Genomic DNA, 25,790 nt, shown 5'->3' on the forward strand with positions numbered 1-25,790 from the left:
CAGCAGCGCTAAGGATGTCCAACTGCAGTTTAGCCTGCTCCCCGCTAGCAAGTGGACATTCCCCTAGGGCTGCCGGGCTGCCAGAGGGATGTCTGATTGCCATCTTAGGCCCAGTACCCCGGGGAGCCGGCCTAAGCCAGCAGGTGGTCATCCCCTGAGGGGTCCCAGACTGCAAGAGGGCACAGGCCGGGCTGAGGGACCACCCCCGATCCCGAGTGCACAAATTTTTGTGCACCGGGCCTCTAGTCCTATCTAATAAAAGAGAAACATGGTAATTAGCCGTACCTCCACTACCCTTCCCATTGCCTAATCAGGGTGATATGCAAATTAACTGCCAGCCAAGATGGCATCCGGCAGCCAGGCTACTGACGCGAAAAGGAGGCTTGCTTGCTCCAGTGATGGAGGAAGCCAGGTTCCCCGCCTCCCGCTGCTGGGCTCTGAGCTGCAACTCTAAGAAACATAGTTACAAATATAGAAGCTAAACAAAACCCCAGAAACCTGCTTTCAGTCAGCTGGGATCTCAGAGCTGGAGTCGCAACAAAGTTTCAAATACAGAAGATAAACAAAGCACAGAAACCTGCTTTCAGCAGCAGAGGTCTGAGCTAAAGCCGGCTCTCAGCTCCAGTGACAGCCATAGAAGGTAAATAAATTCCAGAGTAAAAAAAGAAAAAAAAAAAGAAAAAAAGGAGCAGTTGGGAGCTTCAGTCACCCGCCAGCCTGAAAACAGCCCTCAGCCCCTCACCCAGACTGGCCAGGCACCCCAGTGGGGACCCCCACCCTGATCCAGGACACTCTTCAGGGCAAACCAGCCAGCCCCCACCCATGCACCAGGCCTCTATCCTATATAGTAAAAGGGTAATATGCCTCCCAGCACTAGGATCAGCGGAGCAGCGAGGCCTCCCAGCACTAGGATCAGCAGAGCAGCGAGGCCTCCTGGCCTGGGATCAGCAAACCCACAAGGCCTCCTGAAACCGGGATCAGCAGAGCCGTGAGGCCTCCCAGCACTGGGATCAGCGGAGCCATGAGGCCTCCTGGTCCCTGGAGCAGCGTGACAAGAGTGTAGCGCCCAAACCCCTGATCGCCCTGAGGCTCTGTGTGTGACAAGGGGCAGGGCCACAACCTCCCCATCCGCTCTGCTCTGTTCATGACAGAGGAAGGCGCCCCAACCCCCTGATCGGCCCTGCTCTGTGCCTGATAGGGGGGAAGCTCCCCAATCCCCTGATTGGCCCTGCTCTGTGTGTGACAGGGTGCGGAGCCCCAACCCCCCCCATGGGCCCTGCTCTGTGTGTGACGGGGTAGAGCCGCAACCTCCCCATCGGCCCTGCCCTGAGTGTGACAGTGGCGGCACCCCAACCCCCTGATCGGCCGTGCTCTGTGGGTGACAGGGGGTGGCGCCCCAACCTCCCCATTGACCCTGCCTTGAGTGTGACAGGGGGCAGTGCCCCAACCCCCCAATCGGCCCTACCCTGAGCGTGACTGAGGGTGGCATCACAACCCACTGATCGGCCCTGCTCTGTGTGTGACGGGGGAGCTCCCCAACCCCCTGATCAGCCCTGCTCTGTGTGTGACAGGAGGAAGCTCCCCAACCCCCTGATCGGCCCTGCTCTGTGCGTGACAGGGAGGAGCTCCCCAACCTCCTGATCGGCCCTGCTCTGTGTGTGACAGGGGGGAGCTCCCCAACCCCCTGATCAGCTCTGCTCTTTGTGTGACAGGGTACGGAGCCCCAAGCCCCCTGATGGGCCCTGCTCTGTGCGTGACAGGGGGCAGCGCCACAACTTCCCCATCGGCCCTGCCTTGAGTGTGACAGGGGGCAGCGCCCCAACCCCCCAATCGGCCCTACCCTGAGCGTGACTGAGGGTGGCATCACAACCCCCTGATCGGCCCTGCTCTGTGTGTGACGGGGGAGCTCCCCAACCCACTGATCGGCCCTGCTCTGTGTGTGACAGGGGGCAGCGCCCCAACCCCCCAATCGGCCCTACCCTGAGCATGACTGTTGGTGGCATCGCAACCTCCTGATCCGCCCTGCTCTGTGCATGACAGGGGGCGGCGCTCCAACTCCCCAATTGGCCCTGCTCTGAGCCCGACCAGGAGCTGCGGGGCAGGCACCTAGGGACTGGGTCTGCCCTCTGCCACCCAGGAGTGGGCCTAAGCCAGCAAGTCGTTATCTCCCGAGGGGCCCCAGACTGTGAGAGGGCACAAGTGGGGCTGAGGGACACCCCCCCCATGCCAGTGCACAAATTTTTGTGCACTGGGCCTCTAGTCCTATATAATAAAAGAGAAACATGTAAATTGACCATCCCTCTGCTACGCTCACCAGCCAATCAGGAGTGAGCATGCAAATTAACCCGACAAAGATGGCGGGTTAATGTGCATACACAGGCACCGGGCGGAGAGCAGAGCGGAGAGCAGAGCGGAGAGTCGGCGGAGAGTGGAGCAGCTTGGGGAAATTGGCTCCCCAAGCCACAAGACAAAGAGCAGAGAGGGAAACTGGCGGCTTGGAGGACTTGGCAGAGTGGGAGGCCATGGGATGGAGACAGAGCAGGAAGGAAAAACCAAGATCGCGGGGAGCACCGGAAATTCTGGGAATAGTAGTTTTGGTGGCAGCCCCAGGACCGGAAGCAGAAGCCCAGAGCACGGGGAGCACCAGGAATGCTGGGAATCATACTTCTGGTGGCAGACAGATCTCCTAGACCAGCCGTGGGCAAACTACGGCCCGCGGGCCGGATCCGGCCCGTTTGAAATGAATAAAACTAAAAAAAAAAAAAAAAAAAGACCGTACCCTTTTATGTAATGATGTTTACTTTGAATTTATATTAGTTCACACAAACACTCCATCCATGCTTTTGTTCCGGCCCTCTGGTCCAGTTTAAGAACCCACTGTGGCCCTCGAGTCAGAAAGTTTGCCCACCCCTGTCCTAGACCAACAGTTCTCAACCTGTGAGTCGCGACCCCTTTGGCAGTCGAATGACCCTTTCACAGGGATCGCCTAATAACATCCTGCATATCAGATATTTACATTATGATTCATAACAGTAGCAACATTACAGTTATGAAGTAACAATGAAAATAATTTTACGGTTGGGTCACAACATGAGGAACTGTATTTAAAGGGCCAGAAGGTTGAGAACAACTGTCTTAGACACTAGAGCAGTGGTTCTCAACCTTCCTAATGCCGTGACCCTTCAATACTGTTCCTCATGTTGTGTTGACCCCCAACAATAAAATTATTTTCGTTGCTACTTCATAACTGTAATTTTGCTACTGTTATGAATCATCATGTAAATATCTGATATGCAGGATGTATTTTCATTGTTACAAATTGATCATAATTAAAGCATAGTGATTAATCACAAAAACAATATGTAATTATATATGTGTTTTCCGATGGATGGTCTTAGGCGACCCCTGTGAAAGGGTCATTCGACCCCCAAAGGGGTCGCGACCCACAGGTTGAGAACCGCTGCTCTAGAGCAAAGTGATCCTGGAGCAAGTTACTGTTGCGGTGGGGGATGGAGGGAAAGCAAAGGTGAGAGACATAAGTAAAATAAGAGTGTCTAGGAAAAATTAAAGGGAAGATATCCTAAAACTTTCAGGAAATCTCCACCAATGAAGCAAAGGGGGAAAAAAATGCCTCTATTATTCTGTGAGCAACAAACCAAACTGAGTTGGGGTCTCAGCCAATTCGCTCATATGCTTGCAAAGACAGACAGAAATTCCCGGATCTGAGGGCTCCCAGATTGGAGAGGGTGCAGGTCGGGCTTAGCGACCCCCACAACCCTCAGTGCACTAATGTCGTGCACTGGGCTTCTAGTATAAAATAAAATCACATCAGGTAAAACTGTATATACAGTTTGATTCCAATTATGTGGAAACACACAGATAAGGGGGGAAAGGCAAGAAAGTAATATGCCAAACAACTTTTATACATTTTCAATTCTCCTCTTTGAACTTTTACATATTTTCCAAGTTTTTTACAATAATTTAAATACTATTCTTATCAAAACTGATGTTATCTTACAATGAATTTTAGCAAATGAAACCGGACACAAAGTATATATACTTCATGCAAACCAAAACCACCATAAGATACCAGTTCATACCCGCTAGAGTGGCTATAATAAAAGACAGACAAAAACAAGTTGGCATGGATATGGAAACACTAGAAACCCTCAGACACAGCTGGTGAGGATGTAAAATGATGCACTGTAGAACATGGCTGGGCAGTTGCTCAAAATGTTAAACACTGAGTTACCTACCATATGACCCAGCAATTCTACTCGTAGGCAAATATACCCAGGAGAAATGAAAACATATGGCCACACAAAAATCTATGCATGAATGTTCATACAGCAGCATTATTCATAATAGCCAAAAAAGAAACAAACCCAATATTCATCAACATGTGAATGGATAAACAAACTGTGGTATATTCATATCATGGAATATTTTTCAGCCATAAAAAGGAAGGAAGTATGACTCATGCTACAACATAATGAACCTTGAAAACATCATGCTAAGTGGAAGAAGCCAGATGCAAAAGGCCACATGTTACATGATTCCATTTTTATGAAATGTCCAAACAGGTCAGTCTACAGAGACAAATTTGGGAGGAATGAGGAGTGACTGCAAACGGGTATGGGGTTTCTTATGGGAATAATAAAAATGCTCTAAAACTGATGGTTGCACAACTCTGAGTATACTAAAAACCTTTGTGGATTGCGCACTTTAAATGAGTGCAGTATATGGCATGTAAATTATACCTAAATAAAGCTGTTTATAAAAAGAATATATACTGCATTGCTTTACTCATAATAAAATTTAAGAACTGGCAAAATAAATCAATGGTGTTAGAAGTCAGAGGAGTGGTTACCTTTTGGGGGAAGAGGCAAAAGAGGGAGCTTCTGGATGCTGCTGATGTCCCATTTCTTGATCAGGTTGATGTATTATCACTTTAGAAAAATTCATCAAGCTTACGCTGAAGTATGTGTCTATACTTCATTTAAAAGTTTAAAAAAACTAGTTGACTTCAAAAAGAAAAAACACTAAAGTTTCTTAACTTAGCCAGAGTCTCAGGCCCTAACTCAGTTTATTTAGTCTTATTTAGAGCTGATTCTATTTATCTGGTTACTTAACTAAAAGCCAAATAGAAACAGCAAAACACAGGAGTGAGACAGTAGAAGGTATAGGCTCCCAGGATAAAGCAGGAGAAAACTAAGGAAGGACCGTGAAGGAAGAGGGTAGGGGGGGGGGGGAGAGGAAACATTATAAAGAGCAGGAATAAGAATTCAACTACACAGCCATCTGCAACTATTCATCAAGTCCTATACAGACCCACTAGCCCCAAAGCAACAGCCATCCTACAGACCAAGAGCATATGAGACGATGCTCATGATAGTCTCAATCACCAAGGAAACAGTAAAGTGTACCCAGGATACTCTCCTGGGAAAGTGAGTGTATAAATATGCTATCAAGCTACAAATCCAAAAGTCTAAATTTTAAGGCTTGATGTTCAAATATATAATTATCTGGGCCCAGGCAGTGTGGCTCATTGGTTGAGCGTTGACCTGTGAACCAGGAGGTCATGGTTCGATTCCATGCAGGAGGCAGCCGATCAATGATTCTCTCATCACTGATGTTTCTATCTCTCCCTCTCCTCTGAAATCAGTAAAAATATTAAAATAATAATAATTATCTGGGAAGTAACTTTTAGTCCCCCAAAAGACCAGATGAATGGGTTATTATTGTTACTCAAAAAGATCATACAATAACAACAATGGCACAGAATATACCATACTGGTAAGTCCCCAGGGGATCATCTAGCACTGTAACACTGGAGATTTAACACTAGATTGCCCAAGGAAGTCATTTTGGCTGCTTTTTAATTTCAATTAGAAAAACAATTATGTATATAAGGACACAATGTCTTAGAATTTTGTGACTTTTTGTACAACATATAAATGCGTTTATTAATAGTAGTTACCTCCCCCTCCTTCACTTCCGGTATATAGATATGTGTTATACATATATTGCCCAAAAGCAGTCATTTTGACTGCTTGGGAAATTTTAAATAATCAAATGACTCTTATTATTGAATTGAGTAAATTTCTTATATGACCAGTTCGGCTCTGTATTGAAATAACAGTTTTCATTTTTTTTCGATTACCGTCACATGATTAACATACAAGTACATGATAAATTGTCGATACTTGATAAATTGCAGTTGCTCAATAAGCTAAACTAGTACTTGTTATTCGAATCTTTATGCAGTGATACTTGTTCTAATAAGTTGTTTATTTTATTTCTTTTGCACCCTAAATTCATGAAAGAAATGTCGAATAGAAGTGAGTTATAGGAAAAGCTAAGGAACATAAGTGAAGAGTGCTCCGATATTATTCTTTCACAATGCAGTCATTTTGACTGCTTTTGGGCAATATAGGTATATACTAAATTTCAGTCTTTCTAGTGTTAAATACCACTCCTTCAAAAACAGTCTACAAGTCAACTGGTCAAAACCAAGAACACACATGCATCAAAGGTGAGATACCGAACAGAGTGGCAAGGCCAGGCCCAGAGAAAACTTTGAGGTGGAACACATTTCTCCTCCACACGTAACCACAGTGGCCTTTCGCAGGATCCTCCAGCTCTTCCTGCTGGCATCCCCCCTTTCCTGGAAGGCTTGCTCTTACAGGCTGTGTGGGTGGACGGGTGGGTGGGCTGGCTCACTGGGCTTTCTCGCTAAAATGTTCCTTCCCATCACTCAGGTGTGAAGGAACTGATGGTTATTGAACACCACGATCTGTGAGGCTGATGTTATATGGCAATGAAAAGGGAAACAAGGTAACCAAGACTCAGTAACTAACAACACCTCAGCTGCATCAGGTTCTGACTAAATGCCAAATTCATGGTTTCACAAATTTTCCAAAGAAAAGGACTAGACTTGGACGCTGACTGCTCTCACCCTCCTCCCAGAGCCATCTTGGGATGCTGACAGCCTGAGGTCTGAGACAGAATCAGTAGTATCACCAGGAAGTGGGGGGCAGCAGTTACCACAGCCTAACTCTGCTTGACATCACAATGTGGCTCCTGGGGAAGGACCAACAGGTCCCCAACCTAACTAACCCTTCCTCCCGCTGCATGTAAGATGAAAAGCTGCCCGTGCTCTCTCCTGCCAGCAGGGAAACAAGGCTACTCTCCTCTTCCTGCCCTTCCTGTCACTATCCAAGTCCTAAAATCATTAACTAGCAGCTACTTCCCATGAGCTGTGGCTTTTAAAGGTGTTATCTTTTTAAATATATATATAATATACTAGGGGCCCGGTGCACGAAATTCGTGCACTGGGTGTGTGTGTGGGGGGAGTGTCCCTCAGCCCAGCCTGCCCCCTCTCACATACTGGGAGCCCTCAGGCGTTGACCCCCATCACCCTCCAATCGCAGGATCGGCCCCTTGCCCAGGCCTGCAGTGGCAGCGGGGGGGGGGGGGGGGGGGCGGGGGAGGGGGGCGGCCCCGTGATCTCCGCCCCTGCCTTTGCAGGATGCCTCTGGCTGAGGCGTCCCGGGCAGCGGGGACTCACAGCTGCAGCGGCCCCGCGATCGTGGGCTTTGCTTTAGGCCCAGGCAAGGGACCCCTAGCTCCCGGGACTGCCAGCTTCGACCGTGCCCAGCTCCCATCGCTGGCTCCACCCCTACTTCCTGCTATCACTGGCCAGGGCGGCAAAGGCGCCTGATTCTCCGATCATGGCTGGGGGGCAGGGCAGAGGCGGCCCCAGCTCTTAGCTCCCCCCTGGGTTTCCAATCACTGTCAGTGGCAGGGGGCTTCTTCCTGCTTTCCCTTTCGCCTCCCTGCATTGTGCCTACATATGCAAATTAGCCGCCATCTTGTTGTCAGTTAACTGCCAATCTTAGTTGTCAGTTAACTGCCAATCTTAGTTGTCAGTTAACTGCCAATCTTAGTTGTCAGTTAACTGCCAATCTTAGTTGTCAGTTAACTGCCAATCATAGTTGGCAGTTAATTTGCATATAGCCCTGATTAGCCAATGAAAAGGGTAGCTCGTACGCCAATTACCATTTTTCTCTTTTATTAGTGTTGATATGTATGTATTTCAGAGAGGAAGGGAGGGGGAGAGAGACAGAAACATCAATGATGATAAAGAATCATTGATCGGCCACCTCCTCCTCGATCCAGGGATCGAGCCCGACACCCAGGCATGTGCCCTGACCAGAATTGAACCCGGGACCCTTCACACCACAGGCTGACACTCTACCACTGAGCCAAACAGGCCAGGGCTCAAGGTTATATCTTTTCTTTAGTTCATGATAACTTCCATGGAATCAAGGTTCTAAAACAGTGGTTCTCAACCTTCTGGCCCTTTAAATACAGTTCCTCATGTTGTGACCCAACCATAAAATTATTTTCGTTGCTATTTCATAACTGTAATGTTGCTACTGTTATGAATCGTAATATAAATATCTGATATGCAGGATGGTCTTAGGCGACCCCTGTGAAAGGGTCATTCAACCACCAAAGGGGTCGCGACCCACAGGTTGAGAACTGCTGCTCTAAAAGAAGAAAGATGCACCAAGCACCTGCACTGGCACAAGGGCAAGATTAAGAACATTAAGCTAATATCTATAATAATAATCTATAATAATAAAAGCGTAATATGCAAATTGACCAAATATCTGGACGTTCTTCCAGATGACCTTCCGGACGAAGCCAGGGCTGCAGCTGCGGGATCGAGGCAGCTGCCACGGCTGCGAAGGCCTACCCTTGCATGAATTTCATGCATTGGGCCTCTAGTATCTTTATAATTACACACTTGGAGCACCTCTGGTCAGGAAAGGGGTTAGGCTTTCCCAGCTGTAGAGAGCTATGGACCTCAAAGAAAAGGTTGAATTTTCTTCCCTAAGGTTTAAAATTAGTATTTCTCTGCCCTCATCATTGTTCAAAGTAAAGCAATATGAAAGTTACTTCCCTGTTCATCCAATCTCTAATAAACATGCATAGAGAACAGTTTACTACGGAAAACAAAGAGAATCACAGAATTCAAGTTCTAAAGAAACACCTGTATCTTCATTTGCAAAATAGGAATAATAATATGTCTACCTTACACTGCAATCAGGAGTAAATAAAATAATCCACTGTGTAGGACACATGGTAAGCACTCATGTAAGCCACAGGAAAAAGCAAGATGGAGAAAATTACATAGTATGCTAGCATCTATCTCAATAAAAGGGAAATACAATCACACACACAATACATAACCACAGACATACACACTGACCTGTTTACTTATATTAAAACCAATGAAAGAATAAACCATAAAATGTAGGGAGAAAGGGGACAGGGTGTAGGGATCAGAGATAGAAACTAGACTTCTCTGAACAGATCTTGTTTGGTAAATTTGGCTCTAGGCCACGTATTTAATTTTTTACATAATTATGCCATAGAATTAAATTTTAAAAAGCAACCCCTCAAAAACAAAAGGAAACAAATAAATTTACATATATATGCAGTCGGTAATAAAGCCACACTTAGAATTATTCCAAGCAACTTTAAGACATAGTAACTTGACTATACAGTCCTAGTAGGGCATATATTATATGGGCAAAACCAAAAACAAATCTTAAATCTTTTCAAAGACTCACACGATTAGTGGTAGGTACTACTGGGATTATTACTAGTATTCTGAGACTTCAGAGTGCACTGTAGGATAATGCAAATTAGAATTTACAATGGTTTTAACAGGATTTTCAGTATGAGAGAAAGGAAAAACGGGTAAGATCAATGATGTTAAATAAAAAACCTGATACCCTGAACTGGAATTATCAACATGAATTCATGATTTAGTGTATCTTTAAAAGAAATTATACATTTCCTAGCTCTGCCTACTTAGAAGACATAGAAACCACGTGCACCCTGGTGCCCAGCATGTGGCCTCTCGGTACCATTTGCCACTAAAAGGACCCAGGGCTCCTTAAAAAAATGTATAGTTCAGATCTGGTGCAGGAGACAGTAAGATGAGCCTGGAACATCTTAACTTCCTTGCATTCTGGTCTAAAATCAGAGACTGCTAGTATTATGTCAAACGGACTTGGGGCCAAATTGTCCCACTAGCCTAAAATGAGACAGCTTGAGCAACGAAAAGGTTAATAACTGGAAGTGACTGAATAACATCAAATATGCATTTAAACCCCCGAGTTCATATGGTTAAAACAAAATCTCACTAGCCACATTTGGAAATCAAGTAATTATTTTGAACAATAGAAAATTAAGGTGGGGCCCTGGCTGGTGTGTTCAGTGGTTAAAGTGTTGGCCCTTGAACCAAAGGGTCATGCGTTCGATTCCCAGTCAAGGGCACGTACCTCTGTTGCAGGTTTGATCCCCAGCCCTAATCAGGGTATGTGAGAGAGGCAACCAATCAATGTGTCTCTCTCACATTGACATTTCTTTCTTTCTTTCTTTTTTTAATTGACTTCAGAGAGGAAGGGAGAGGGGGAGAGAGATGGAAACATCAATGATGAAAGACAATCACTGATCAGCTGTCTCCTGCACACCCCACATTGGGGATCGAGGCCACAAGCATGACCTCTTGGTTCACAGGTTGACGCTCAACCACTAAGCCATGCCAGTTGGGCTCACATGGATGTTTCTTTTCCTTCCTTCCTTCCTTCCTTCCTTCCTTCCTTCCTTCCTTCCTCTCTCTCTCTCTCTCTGTCTGTCTCTCTCTCTCTCTCCCTCCCCCCCCTTCACCTTCCCTAAAAATTAATGGGAAAAAATATCTTCGGGTAAGGATTAAAAAAATAATAATTTTTATAAAAAGAAAATAAAGGTGGGGGAAAATCAAGCATTTATCTTACCTTTCTTCTCCTAATTTACTTTGGGGTAATCAAATAATTGCCGATGTGTCCTAGCTATTAAGTGAAGAAGGAATGTTAAAATTATAGCATCCCCAGTTTTGACCCTTAATGATATAGGAATAATCATTACTAACATTACAAGAGACACGACCAGACAAGAATAGGCTTTCTGGTAGAGGTTTATAACACTATCCACAAGTTAGTTTTACAAAAAATGGAGGTTAAAACACACACACACACACACACACACACACACACACATACACACACACACCTTAACCCTGAACCTCATTAAACCTCCATATCTAACTACTACTTTACAGGAAACACAGGGACAGAAGTTTGACTGAAACTTCAGAAATACAACAGGCAAAATCAGACGATGGGAAGCTCCACTCCACAGCAGTGCTCTTCAAAGTATGATCCACAGACAGGTGCCCATCTGTGAACTTGTCACCAGTCCATGACGAGATAAGTACAGAAACTGACAGTAAACATAGAAACATTTAAAGCAAATAAACAATCATTTTATGTCTAATTAAATCTAACAGTTTTTTAAATGGCGCTGGTTTTATGTATGCCTTATTTCATTTTTCTGGAAAAGCTGAAATGCCAAGTTAAGAAATTTATACCATTTTGTATATAAAAGAAAAGTTTAAGGCATTTTTCTTTTAAAAAAAATGTTTTTATTGATTTTAGAGAGAAAGGGAGAAGGACAGAGAGACAAAAACATGGATGAGAAACATCATGGATGGGCTGCCTCCTGAATGCCTCATCCCCTACTTGGGATCAAGCCTGCAACCCAAGCATTTGCCCTAACTGGGAATCGAACCAGTGACCTCTCAGCTCAACCAGCTGAACCACACCGGCCAGGGTAGTAGAGGCATCCTATCTAATAAAAGAGAAACATGGTAATTGGCATACGACCGCTACCCTTCCCATTGGCTAATCAGGGCAATATGCAAATTAACTGCCAGCCAAGATGGCAGCCGGCAGTCAGGCAGCTTGAAACTAACATGAGACTTGCTTGCTTCAGTGAAGGAGGAGTCCAACGTTCCCCGCCTGCTGCTGCAGGCCTCTGAGCAGCAACTCTAAGCAACTATGTTACAAATATAGAAGCTAAACAAAACCCCAGAAACCTGCTTTAGTCCCGCCGGGCTTCAGTCAGCAGGATCGCAACATTGTTTCAAATACAGAAGGTAAACAAAGGCCAGAAACCTGCTTTCAGCAGCGGAGGCCTAAGAGCTGGAGCCAAGCCTCGAAGCTAAAGCTGGCCCAGAATAAAAAAAGAAAAAAAGGAGAGGTTGGGAGCTTCAGTCACCCACCAGCCTAAAAACAGCCATCAGCCCCTCACCCAGGCTGGCCAGGCACTCCAGTGGGAACCCCCACCCTGATCCAGGACACCCTTCAGGGCAAACCAGCCGGCACCCGCCCGTGCACCAGGCCTCTATCCTATATAGTAAAAGGGTAATATGCCTCCCAGCACCAGGATCAGCGGAGCCGTGAGGCCTCCCGGCACCAGGATCAGTGTGACAGGGGGCAGCACCCAAACCCCCTGATCGCCCTGCGGCTCTGTGTGTGACAGGGGGTGGGGCCACAACCTCCCTATCGGCCCTGCTCTGTTCCTGACAGGGGAAGGCGCCCCAACCCCCTGATCAGCCCTGCTCTGTGCCTGATAGGGGAGAGCTCCCCAAACCCCTGATCGCCCTGCAGCTCTGTGTGTGACAGGGTGCAGCGCCCCAACCCCCTGATTGGCCCTGCTCTGTGTGTGACGGGGTAGAGCCATATCCTCCCCATCGGCCTTGCCCTGAGTGTGACAGTGGCGGTGCCCCACCCCCCTGATCCGCCCTACTCTGTGAGTGACAGGGGGGAGCTCCTCAACCACCTGATGGGCCCTGCTCTGTGCGTGACAGGGGGTAGCTCCCCAACCCCCTGATGGGCCCTGCTCTGTGTATGACAGGGTACGGAGCCCCAACCCCCCTGATGGGCCCTGCTTTGTGCGTGACAGGGGGCAGCGCCCCAACCCCGATTGGCCCTGCTCTGCGCGTGACAGGGGGCGGCGCTGCAACCTCCCCATCGACCCTGCCTTGTGTGTGACAGGGGGCAGTGCCCCAACCCCCCAATCTGCCCTACCCTGAGTGTGACGGAGGGTGGCATCGCAACCTCCCGATCCGCCCTGCTCTGTGCATGACAGGGGGTGGCGCCCCAACTCCCCAATCGGCCCTGCTCTGAGCCCGACCAGGGGCTGCACCTAGGGATTGGGCCTGCCCTCTGCCACCCGGGAGCAGGCCTAAGCCAGCAGGTCGTTATCTCCTGAGGGGTCCCAGACTGCGAGAGGGCACAGGCCGGGCTGAGGGACCCCCCCCTCCCCCCCGAGTGCACAAATTTTTGTGCACCGGGCCTCTAGTTTTTTGATAAAAGAAATATAATTACAGGTGATCTTTAAGAAGATTATCTAGAAACAATAAAACCTATCAACTGGAAGAAACAGTTTGGAAATGGGGAAGGGTCCTCGTGTGACCACAGACTTAAAATGAGCAGCTTTGTTGTCACCTACCATTTCTTTTGAATACTTACTACGGGTGGGTTTTTATACTAAACCCTTCTATCTTCTCATTTAATCTTCATAAAAAACCATGCAAGTTTGAAGTTCTGGCTCTAATACTTACTAGAACTGAATCCCAAAATCCTAGTTTTAAACATTGAATAGCAATGCCTCTTTCACAGGGCTATTGTGAAGACTAAATGAAAAACTGTATATGAATGTGCACTGTCGGTGATCTGGCTCCACACAACTGTTTTCAGGATTATGATTATTATTGTTTCTTAAATCTGTCCTGAGAATCAGACAGCTCGGCCTTACTCTTAAAGACTGGAAGACCAAGAGTAAAAGCAAAGAATTTATGGAGCTGGTGATGAGCTTACAAAGGTTCCTGACAGCAGAAGCAACCAAGGCATTTCCTGATCAATCCTGTGAAATCTCCTAAAGCATGAACTGCTGGTTTGTGAGCACTCTGTTTGCTGCCTTCCAATCTCAACAACTGGGGGGGAAGAAGCAACAGATGTTCAAGGACTGGCCAGGGCATAACACAATGATTTCCAAATAGAGAAAGATCGCAGTCAAATGAAAGACACGACAGCCCATGTGCTCCACTGCAATTGCAAAGATGTCGTTTGTTAAACATAAAAGGGTATTTGAGGAATATCCAGTGAACAATTAATTAGCAGAGCAAACAAGAATATTTTTGAAGGAAAAAACTACAGAGGACAACTTGAAATTATTCAGCTTTGAATGATTTCTTTTCCACTACCATATATAAAAGATTTTTTAGTGGAAATCATGAGGTCATTGTTTTCCAGAGTCTTTACTCTAGGAAACAGCTGTGGGGAACGACACAAACAGAGAACACTGCCCTATTTAGTAGCCCATCATTGTGACAAGTGTATAGATGGGGACAGGAAAAATCCATCAATCCACACACCAATAACAAAACAAAAGTGGCAGAGTCAAACACTAAAACTGCAAGCCACACAAAGCACGATGTAAAACAACTGATTCTGGATTACTGCATCTCTGTAGCTGCAGAGAAATGTCCATGTTTAAACCAGATCAGCTCCTTTCTACGTGAGTCACCAAAAACTTAAATGATGCACTTTGCACAGTTCCTGATACATGACAGACATTCAGCAAATATAACTAAAAAGTTTTCCTAGGGCTCTTACGATCAAATACTATGTGACCTGCCTAAAACTAACGTACCACCCACCTCCAGAACTATTGTCCATTCGGTGCTTCCGGTCTTAAAGAGCACCATCCATCCCAAGACACCCTGTTTCAAAATCTGTTACTTTCATCTCCTCCTTCAAATCAAAACTCCAATGAGGTTTCACTTCACACACACTAGAATGGCTATTAAAAAAACACCAACAAAACAGAACAAAAAACAGAAGATAACAAGCGCTGGCAGGATGTGGAGAAAGTGGAGCCTTCATGCATTGCCGTTGGGGGTATAAAATGGTGCCGCCACCGTGGAAAACATTGGAGTTTCTCAGAGTTAAACCCAGAAGTAGCACATGATGCAAAAGAATTGAAAGCACAGATTCAAACAAATACTTGCACACCTACGCTCACAGCATCATTACTCTCAATGGCCAAAAAGCAGAAACAACCTACCAAATCCTTCAAGACAGTCCAGGTAACACCTCTTTGGTCACCCCCACCCCTCCCATTCCTCCCCCAGTGCACTCCCCCTGCATCTGCACAGCACTTTGTACACAATCTATCACAGCACTCTACCCTATGCAGCTATTTCTTTACCCACCAGTCTTCCCTTCTAGATCCTGACTTCCTTAAGGGCATGAACCATCTCACCCATCTTCATATCCCCAGTGCTTTGCAACACAAAACCAGCACAGGAATCAATAACCGTGCTCAATAATTTCGTGCACTTAATAAATCCATATCATGTCTACAAAATACCAACCTGAATTTGATTCCTAGTGGGTATAAACTGGCGTTTCTGCTGCCCTACACTGTTACACTGTATTCAGGGCTCAACGCAGGGAGTCAAACCATCACCTAAACCAGGTCCAGGACCCTGCCCTCCTGGTTTCCCGTCTCAGACTGCCCTTCAGCAGGCCCGCTCCCGCTCCTGTCATCTTATTTTCAGGTCCCCCAACGGCCTGGCCTTGGGCTTCTGACCTTTACACTTACCACCTATGTGCAGCGGAATCCAAGTCTACACAGCTAGCCCTAATTCGCGGCACATTCCCAATAGTCTAGTAAGACCTTCCTGGGTATCCCAGGCCCCAACTCTCCATGCTCAGATTAAATGCATGATCTTCTCTGCCCCTTAAGCTCCCCAAACCACTCCCCTTCCAGCTGCTCCAGCTGTCAGAGATCCTCATTATTCTCCCCATCATCAGGTCTGACAGCTCGGGGTTTCCTTCCCTCTCCATTTCTTGGATTCTCCTTAATAATGTCATGATGTCCTCCAAATGTCTCTTGGATTCACCTTTTCCTCTTCTTTACCTCACCTCATACCTGTGATTGCCCTCTCCCTGCATTTATTTTGTCCTCCGTTTGATTCATTTTTTACTCACCATCAGACCCATTTTTTTAATATCTTTTTCCTCTAATCAATGTCTGCACAGCTCAAGAGCCTCAACTGAATCAGTATTGACGGCAGCCTCAAGGCTAAATTATTGTGACAGGCTTTCAAGGCCACCCATAATTTGCCTCCTCTCATCTCCTCAGACATCTACATGTATTTCTCTCAAATCAATGGTTCTCAACCAAGGGCGATTTTGCCCCCTAGGAGACATTTGAAAATATCTGGAGACATTTTTTATTGTCATCAGTGGGATGTGGACAAGACGGGGACACTAACAAACATCCTACAATGCCAGGACAGCCCCTCACAACAAAAAACTATCCAATAACACGAGATATGTCAACAGTGCCATGGCTGGGACAACTCCAAATCAAGCCTCCACGGCAGACAGCCCAGTAGCTTCCATGACCATGTGCCAACTCTATCCCTCTGCTCAGAATGTTTCCCCACCATCCTGAGACGACACCCCTCTTCTTAACTATCCAAGACTTGTTTATCATCAAACCCCATTCAAAGCCATATCTCACGGCTTTAAACACCACCGAGAAGTTGATGGCTCCCTAATTTTCTCTTTAGCTAGTCTCAATCTTCTGAACTCGACTCCGTTATCCAGCTGCCTATTAGACAGCTCATGAATATCCTATTAACACATCTGAAAATGAACTCCTGACCCCCAAAATTGCTGCTCCTCAAGTAAGCACTGGTAACCACTCAGTTGCTCAAGACAAACACCTGGGAGTTATTCTGGATGCATCCCTCTGCCTCAGTGTACCCCTCACCCCCAGCAAGTCCTGTGGAGTCTACCTGCAGACATATCTCAAATCCACCCACTTCTCCATCTCCATCCACCCCCACTTTTATTTAATCTATCACAGAAGCCTCTTCCCTAGTCTCCCTGATTCTGTGCTATCCACTGTTCAGCACCTGAGTTTTAATGAGATCAGAAAAGAACTCTGTCCAAGTCCTGCAGCCACTCCCCACTGCACTTAGAATAGAATCTAAACCCCGTATATGCACCTACAAGGCCCTGTATGACCCAGCCTCTGCCCACCTGCCAATCCCTTCCCAGCCTCATCTATCCTCCTCGTCTCCCAAATGTACCAGGTGAGGGTACAGAGGAAAGGAAGTCATTAGATCAGCAGTTCTCAACCTGTGGGTCGCGACCCCTTTGGCGGTCGAACGACCCTTTCACAGGGGTCGCCTAAAACCATCCTGCATATCAGATATTTACATTACGATTCATAACAGTAGCAACATTAAAGTTATGAAGTAGCAATGAAAATAATTTTATGGTTGGGTCACAACATGAGGAACTGTATTTAAAGGGCCAGAAGGTTGAGAACCACTGCGTTAGATTGAGAGTATATATGCACAGCCACCTGTGGAGTATGAGCCTATAAATAATGTATACATGTTCGTATACACATTTAACCAGTCAGAAAGAATGGTTTTTAAGAAGACTGCAAAATGCCACGGTAAAGCAGCAAGGGCACATGGTGAAGCAGCTGTGGCTGACCTTATTTATGTTCACTACCATTCAGCACCACAGCCGAGAGAGGAAAATGCTGCACGTTTCAGCATGTCCACCTGCCAACTGACATTTTGTGTTGAGACCTGTCCTTTCCGCGGTTGTACTAATAAGGCAACCAGACACAGGACTGAGCGTGAGCCTCAGCAATGCAGGGTGACAAAGTGGAAGTCAAATTCTGCTTCTGCTCCCTCGGCCTCCAGCCAGGCGAACCTCGGTTCCATCATCCAGAAAGGCGGGGGACTGTCCCATCCACCCAAGTCTCCTTCCAAGTCAAATCGTGATGATTCTGTCACCTCCTTGCTCCTTCAGAGACTTGGAGCTTCAGTGACTAAAGTGAAAGCGTTTGACAGACAAGGGAACTGACCAGGAAGAGACGCGCTTTCTATTTTATACCATCACAAACCTACATGGGCCCTACACAAATTCTTCTTTTTTCTTTCTATTTTTCAAAGTAATTCAAGGGATACCTGAACTCAGAGTACTTCTTAGAAGCCACTGTGAGATTTCAATGTACTAAACAGCTTCGTACAAACCAGGAAACGTCTCTCAAAGGCCTGTAGCATGAGACCATGAAAAAGCAAGGTGTGACACCGAACCAGTGTCAGCCCGATGCTAGCCTGTCTGCCACTCATTTCTACATGTTTACTCTCTCTGTAACCTGAGAACTCTCACTAATAAATAAGCAACACCAGGCACCAAAGTTCCAGGAAAACACCATGGGAGAGAAAATTCTATTACTTTTTGTTTTGCTGCAACTTTGGATGGAGTTTCCACAGTTCTTTATCAGGAGATCACTATGTTCTAGTTGTTCTTTGGGACCGCGGTTTGAGCACGGCTGCTATAAAACTTATCTTTCTTACTTGAAAGACGTCCATCTATCTTTCTCTTACTGCAAAGGGGCACTGAGAACTGGAAGCTAGAGAGCATCTCTAAGGACCTGGAGCATCTATGCCAGCCTCCTATAAAAGCTGTGACAACCAAAATACGTCTCCAGATGAAACCAACGTCCCCAGGCAACAGCACGCTGGTTGAGAACCACAGCCCGGTATCTGAGCAAGAGCACAGTATCTGCATAAAAAGAAAGAAAGGGTCTAGGTGGCGGCTAGAGAAGTTTCTTAAAAGCACAGCCAGGTGGGACAGTCAACCCATTTCATTCTGGGAAATGAAAATCCAGCCTTAACCATCATTTAGCTCGCCCAACTCAAAAATCCATTTATCTGGTAAGCTTCTAAGCGCCAATTAATAAGTTTAGAAAGTAAGAAAGAATTATAATTGAAAAATTCACAAAGCACAAAGACATACTAAGTGCTTTTCCAGACCTCAACATAAACTATCTCGAGATGGCAAACTGGTTTTAACTTCTCTGCCAAGTCCAATCACCGGGCAGTGGCTGCCTGGACCCCTAAACTGAGCAGGATTCTGAGGCTGAATGTGAACCACAGGGCATGGTGACGAGTAGGCCTCACATCCACCTCCTTTGGTGTTCAACTTTCTTAATGCTCAGAATCACAGCCATTAAATTTGGCTGTAATAAAACATTCTGGAAAAAAAGAAAGTAATCCACCAGGCTTACCAAACTGGGGAGAAATAAAAGGGAAAAAAGAAATCTGATCCCATCACTCTCCTACTTAAAAGTAGGCTCTGGATTCTCAACTTCCAGAGGATAACGTCTCAACCAGGGGAGCCTACAAAGCCTTCACAATGCATTCACATCCTACTTCTCCCAAATGTCCTGTACCCCCCCCCCCCCACCCTTCCCCACGGTGTCACCCAGACACCAGCACCACCTGCAAACTGGTTGGAAATGCAGCATCTCGGGCTCACCCAGCTCTGCTCTGAACAGAAGCCCAGGTGAATTATAGGCACATGAAAGTGTGGAAACGGTGTCTGGGGGAACTTGCCAGGTTCCTCCAGACTCAGTTCTTCACAGGCAGGTACAGTGTCTCCCCCAGGTGAATGTGTGTGGCACATGCAGGTGAGTATGGGCAGGCTGCCTCCACTCGTCTCATCTATTAAAGCAGGAAAGCCCAAATGTCCACCTACAGCCTCCACAGCAGCCAGGAGTGAAGTGACAAGGTTAGGCAATGAGATGTCAGCAGAAGCCTGCTGCGGGGGCTTCTGGGAGAACTTTTATTTCCCTAATGACTTCCTGCCTTGACTAGGTAGAAGTCAAGGTGGCAAACACTAAGGACAAAAAGCCAGTAAGAACGAAGGATAACAGAGTAGAAACCAGAAATGGTCTGGATCCTAAATGGTTGGGCAAGCCTTCAATAAATGGGAGGTGAATGAAGGAGTGCAAAGTGAAACCTACTAAGGTTCAGAGATTACATTTTTTTAAAAAATAGGGCCTCTAAGAATCTGTTCAGCTTTACGAAAGCATACCTACAAATCAGTCTCGGCGTTTCTAGAATCACTGACCTATTTCTGTCCAGCTTTTTAGTGGATAAAAAAATGAACACAATCTCTTAAAAAGCAAAGGAAATGTTCTCATACCAAAACACTGTTGAAATTGATTTTTCACATTTGGAAAAAAAGGAGAACATGAAACTTAAAACACTGGGCTCTGACCTTAAAAAGTTTGTAATTGCTGTGGCTACTCACAGGCAACTATAAGCAAAATTAAAAAAGAAAAAGACTTCTTTTACAGTTGCTGGTTGGTTGTCATCCTCTCCTACTTATTTATTTTGAGATTTCTGACATGAACCTCATTTTTTCCAGTCCTATACTAGTCAAGTACTTCCATTCAAATTTCCAAGATCAAACAGCAGTCACTTTTTCTCTTTGAGAAAACAGGGTAGAACAACATAAATGTAAATATAATGTAAGTAAAGTGTATTAAAAGGAGAGGGGCACCTGTCAGTGCTGTTCCTCAGCAAGGAAAGTCCTCAACCAAGCTCCGGTTCCTCAGACAGATGACCATTTTATATTTTAATCAAGTCATTCATTCTTAAATAAAAGGATTTTTAAAAGAAACTTCATAGCATCAGTGAAAAGCCAGTACTACTTGCCATGAATACAAGACAAATGTAAAAACAAGCCCATTGAAAACATCACTTTACTATATTCCAGCTACCGTTGCCTACTAAAGCCTCTACACTTGAGGCTTGTTCTCGCTTTGTTTAAAAAAAAAAAAAGGTGGGGAGTGGGCAAGCAGTGTTAAGTCACGCTGAGACTTTCTCTTGAACTTTCTCTTGAACGTGATCAGGACAGAAAGAGAAGGGAAAAGGAATGAAGTTTCTCACTGTGTGGTTTCATTCTACTTAACTGTTTCCCACCTAGAAGGAATCCTCCTGCAATCTCAAACACCGCCTCCTTTTGCTGAGAATCACAGCCCATTCATTTCCTTAGTGCAGCCTAAATGGTCCCACTTCACCTGGCTCAGCCCTCCGCTCCAACCCGCTCACTACGAGGACCCGAGGGCCCTATCTAGCCCACTGCCTGGACTTGCATGGCCCGTGAGCTAAGAATGGTTTGTAAAAATGAATACTTGTATCAAATCTGTGTTGGGGAGAATATCAGGAAAGGCATACTGCTTTCCCCTTTGGCCTCCCACCCTGATTTTGAACGGCAATTAAGCTACACGGTTCTCCCCTGCAAAAATAACAGTCCCGTTCTTCTCATTAGGCCTGTTACACAGCATCGTACTCCATGATCACTGTACTTTTACTTCACTCAATACAAACCTTGTAAACACTGGTTTTCTCTTGTTACATAGGCACCTACACAGTAGCCTCGATTTGGCGTCGGGCCCGCAAAGCCTAAAGCACTCACTCCGCTGCCCTTCGCAGACCGCCCGGCCCAGCTCCAGCTCCAGGTCAAGTGCACACCTTCCTCGCGGGAGCAGCTTCTGCGGCCCCTCCAGGCCTCCCTGCTGCTCAAGCCTCAGGCCCAGGCGCCTCCTCCCAGGGGTCGCCCTACCCACGCCCGCCGGCCTTGCAGTGGCGGCATCACCAGGTTTCACTGTCTTCAAACCACCGACATGGCCCGTTAACTTATTATACAGTCTTTAGCCACAAAAGCAATCAGAGCAGCAACTACTCCTGGTCCCGCGCACAACGGAAGCTCTTCCATGCGGGGAGCCCTCTTCGTGCCAAGCTCCCAGCGAGTGAGGGTGAAACGTGGGGGCAACGAAGACCCACGGACTTGCTGGCAGCTCACAGCCACCTCTGAGGTCGGGGCGGAGGAAGCTGGCACGGTGAGGGGGCGGCTGGGCCGAGGCTGCACGACCAGCGACCCCACCGAGCCCCGGGCCGGCCGGGAGCCTGGACCGGCCGCGTCGGGAGCCCTCCGACGCCTCAGCCGGGCAGGTGGGACCTGGGACGAGCGCTCCAGGAACCGATGCGTCACTCGCGCACTCGGCCCATCAACCGATCCATCCCCCGCGCCCGGTGGCCCGGCCTCAGCCTCGGGGCCCGCCCGCCCCTCCAGCCCGGAGGAGGGCGACGTGGGCGGGGGCCGCGGCGGGGAGGGGCGCCCACCTTGAAGTCGCGGCTGTGCTGCGGCGTGTACTCCAGCGTCCAGAGGGCGCGCACCAGGTGCGCCAGCTGCTCGGTGACCTCGCCCGCGGGGGCGCCGGCGGGCGGCTCCGGCTCGGGCTCGGGCCGGCCGGCGCGGTACTGGCCGAGCGCCAGGTACTCGGCGAAGAGCTCGGTGTTGCTGAGGCACTGCAGCGTGGCGTTCATGAAGCACGTGTTGCCGTGGTTGCGGAGCCCCGCCACGCCGGGCACCGGCTCGCAGGCGGGCGGCGCGGGCGGCGCGGGCGGCGGGCCGGGCGGCGGCGCGGGCGGCCCGGGCGGGAAGCAGCCGTGGAGGGGGCCGCGGTCCGGGCTGCCGCCCTCGGAGCTCAGGTGCGAGAGCGTGGACAGCGTCCGGAGGACGCGGCTCATGAAGCTGCCCACCGAGCGCGCCGCCGACGGCGAGGGCGCGGCCGGCCCGGGCGCTCCGGGGGCCCCCGCGCCGCCGCCCGCGCGGCCGCTCCGGAACAGCCGCTTGCTGAAGGAGCGCTTCTCCTTCCCGCCCGCCGCCGGCCCGGGCCCGGGCGCCGTTACCTTGGACATGGCGGCGGCCGCCCACGCTCATCCCCGCGCCCGCCCTCCCGGCCCGCGGCCCCGCCACCTCCGCCGCCGCATCCCCCCGAGCCGGGCTGGGCGCCCCGCACGCCTCCGAGCGCCGCCGAGCGAACCAGCGGGCGGGCGGGAGCGCGCGCGGTCGGCCCAGCTGGGCCGCTCACGTGACTCGCCGCCGGCGCCGCCCGCCCGGCGCTGAAGCCGCCGCCGCCATGTTGACTGTGGGAACGACGTCGCCTCCCCCGCCAGCCGCGAAGGTGACTGGCGGCTCCGGCGCAGTCCTGCGGCGTGAAGCCTGACCCGCCATGTCTAGTGTGGGCGGTCCCGGCCCGGAGGGAGGCCCCGCTCCGACGGCGGAGGCTGCTGGGCGGGAGTCGGGGCCGCCCTGAGCGGACCCTGAGGCGGTGAGGGCCTGACCCTGACCTGCGCCGGCGGGGCCGCTGCGTGTCCAGCCCGCGCATCCCGGCCCGGACTTCCAGGCGACGCGGGGTCGCAGTGAAACCGCATCATCAGGATCCCTTCCTGCAGCCCGGCCTTCCAGTGCCGCTGGCCTGGCCGTGTGGCTCGCGCCCGCCCGCGCACCTCAGGGTCCCGGGTTCGAGTCTTCCGTTCCCAGTCAAAGGCACGGACTTGGGCTGCTGGTTCGACTCCCCTCTTCCTGCGGGCGCAGTATCTCTCTCTGTCTCTCTCTCTCTCTCTCTCTCTCTCTCTCTCTCTCTCTCTCTGCACACACACACACACACACACCTTTTCAACCCTCTAAGAAAAATTCAACGGAAGGAATATCCTAGGGCGAGGATTGCAAATAATAATAATAATAAAGTCCCGCTGCAGCCCGCCATCATTCACTCATTAGGGCAGTGATGGCGAACCTTTTGAGCTTCAGCATTTTGAAAAACCCTAACTTAACTCTGGTGCGGTGTCACATATAGAAATGTTTTGATCTTTGCAACCATAGTAAAACAAAGACGTATATTTTTGATATTTATTTTATATCTTTAAATGCCATTTAACAAAGAAAAATCAACCAAAAAATGAGTTCGCGTGTCACCTCTGACATGCGTGTCATAGGCTCGCCATCACCCCCAGCCGTGGGCAAACTAGAGCCCCCGGGCCAATCCGGCCCGATCGGCTGTTCTATCCGGCCCGGCCCGCGGAGCCGAAAGAGCGGAGGGTTCTCTTGCTCTCCCCTCCGCTCCTTCACCAGCAGCAGTGTTAACATGGCAACGTCGGGGAAACACGGCTGCAGCTCCTTCTTCTGAGTCCCGTTTAAGAACCCATTGTGGCCCTCCAGTCAAAAAGTTTGCCCACCCCTGCGCCTAGACACATGGTTATGGCTCCGCGCCAGGCACTGGGCTGGGCACCGGAGCGAGGCAAGGTGTGCAGCCCGCACCACCGCCGCCTGCTCTCCCCCCCCCCCCCACCCCGCAGCTGGCACTCCCGCACCACCGCCGCCTGCCCCCCACCCCCCCACCCCGCAGCTGGCACTCCCGCACCACCGCCGCCTGCCCCCCACCCCCCCCCACCACACACACACACACACACACACCCCTCCCCTCCCCGCTCGCACTCCCGCGGTGCTGACCGCTGCTGAGTGCTGAGCGCGCACCACCCGCCTCTTCAATGCAGAGCCTTTCACGTGGATGAGATGCTCACTGTTTCAAGCCCAAGTTCGTTTCAACGCCCCTAGACTTGACCTCTAAATGAAAGGTCACAGACCCCCAAGGATCACCGGGGCCAAGATATGCTGAAGACTCCTGATGTTTCATCGTCACATTGACCTGTTAATACAAGTGAGGCGCTCATCAGGAAGGGCAGACAGCAAATGAGCATCCTTAAGGCGGTGGCTGCCCCTCGGCCCCAGCCAACTGTTCCATGTGGAAATGAGGGCTCAGATCATCCGATTTTTTAAAGAGAAGGGGGAAATCCTACTTTTAAATGTTCACTTAATTAAAAAAGAAAATATACAGCAGGGAAAAAGTACATCTTTGGGCTGCCGTCAGCCCCAAATCCACTGGAGTGTGACCTCTGTAGACTCTCCTCTTTGCCAACCCTTGGCCTGAGCCTGGTTACTGGAGAAGGGAGAGATCGGGGAAGGGCTTTCTCTTCCCCTTAAAACATAAATCCCGCCTTACGCTAGATAGCAAAGTCATTGGCTGTTCCCCTTGGCCTCCCACCCCACGGTAAGCAGGACCCTATGGTGACACCCCCAGGGTGCTCTGCACTAGCCCCCAAATCACCTCCATTCTCACCTAATCAAAGTATCCGTTCCTCACTCATGTGGAACTAACGCATCCGGACATCGGGAAGAAAACGGTGGGCACGACCTTTCAGACGTGGTTGAGTTTCTTCAAATATGAAGGTGGGGGGCGGGGGGGGACATAAAAGGGAATAGTTTTTGGTGGAATTTCAAGCGGTCTGACATTTCATCACAATATCCAACCATTATGTTAACAGAGTTCGTTTGCTGGCTTGTTTCTCAGAGGTGGGAAGGGTCTTGGGGTCTCCCTGGGCGTAAAGCCCACTGGGAAGTTAGCCCCTCGGTTAGCTTCCCTATGCGGCTTTTCCTTTAAAAGCACGTCTCCGTCTGAGACTCAGATGTCCATGCCCCCCATCACGCTTGCTCAAAATCGGCAGAGACTAGGTCTGTTTTGCTGAACATGGATGCCTAGTACTGACCATGGGTCTAATACGCTTGGTTGAATGAATAAACTGCTTTAGAGGAAACTGAGCGTAGCAAAAGCTTTCCATTCCCATGTCTCATGCCGGGAGCCCATCCCTAATTTCAGCCACGACTATGAACTGTGTGAGCCATTGCATGTGACAGCGCCCCCGGTTCCACACCTGCTGTGTGTCTTCGTCTCAAGCTCTGATTGAAGGAGAGCCCAAACTCAGAGGCGGAGCAGCTTTAACTGGAGCTGGAGCGTTCGAGCCCCAGACAGATCTGGAATTGGCCGAGACGGGGCTTTCTCCTACCTGCCTCGAGCAGTCCCCAGCCTCCTCCCACAGGCTTTGTCCATGTGACTATCCAGGCGGTGGCTGCTTCTCAGAACACCCTTTCTCTACTGGCATAAAAGCCTGGCATGCATATGCTACCATTCGGTGCTAACAAATGTTCTTTTTTTAATTTATTAAAGTGGGAGTTAAAGTGGAGCATAGCCTGAATATGACCCCATTGCTGGCCTCCTCTCCAGTGCAAGCAAGCTACTTGGAATCCCTCTGT

The 25,790-nt window shown here is 48.9% G+C and overlaps 1 protein-coding gene across 2 annotated transcripts in view; it reads right to left on the reverse strand.

Annotated features, from left to right (window-relative positions):
- The window catches only part of USP31 (ubiquitin specific peptidase 31), a 90,879-nt gene extending 68,171 nt beyond the window's left edge, over positions 1-22,708 (reverse strand). Inside the window, exon 1 of one of the 2 annotated variants that reach the window (XM_059692064.1) lies at positions 21,980-22,708. In XM_059692064.1, the coding sequence (XP_059548047.1) occupies positions 21,980-22,558 (579 nt within the window). In that variant the 5' untranslated portion in view covers positions 22,559-22,708. The remainder of the gene's footprint in view (positions 1-21,979) is intronic. The other variant, XM_059692063.1, reaches the window with a different exon arrangement.
- Positions 22,709-25,790: the final 3,082 nt, after the last annotated feature.

The sequence above is a fragment of the Myotis daubentonii genome, chromosome 4, assembly GCF_963259705.1.
Source record: "Myotis daubentonii chromosome 4, mMyoDau2.1, whole genome shotgun sequence".
Classification (NCBI taxonomy): Eukaryota; Metazoa; Chordata; class Mammalia; order Chiroptera; family Vespertilionidae; genus Myotis; species Myotis daubentonii.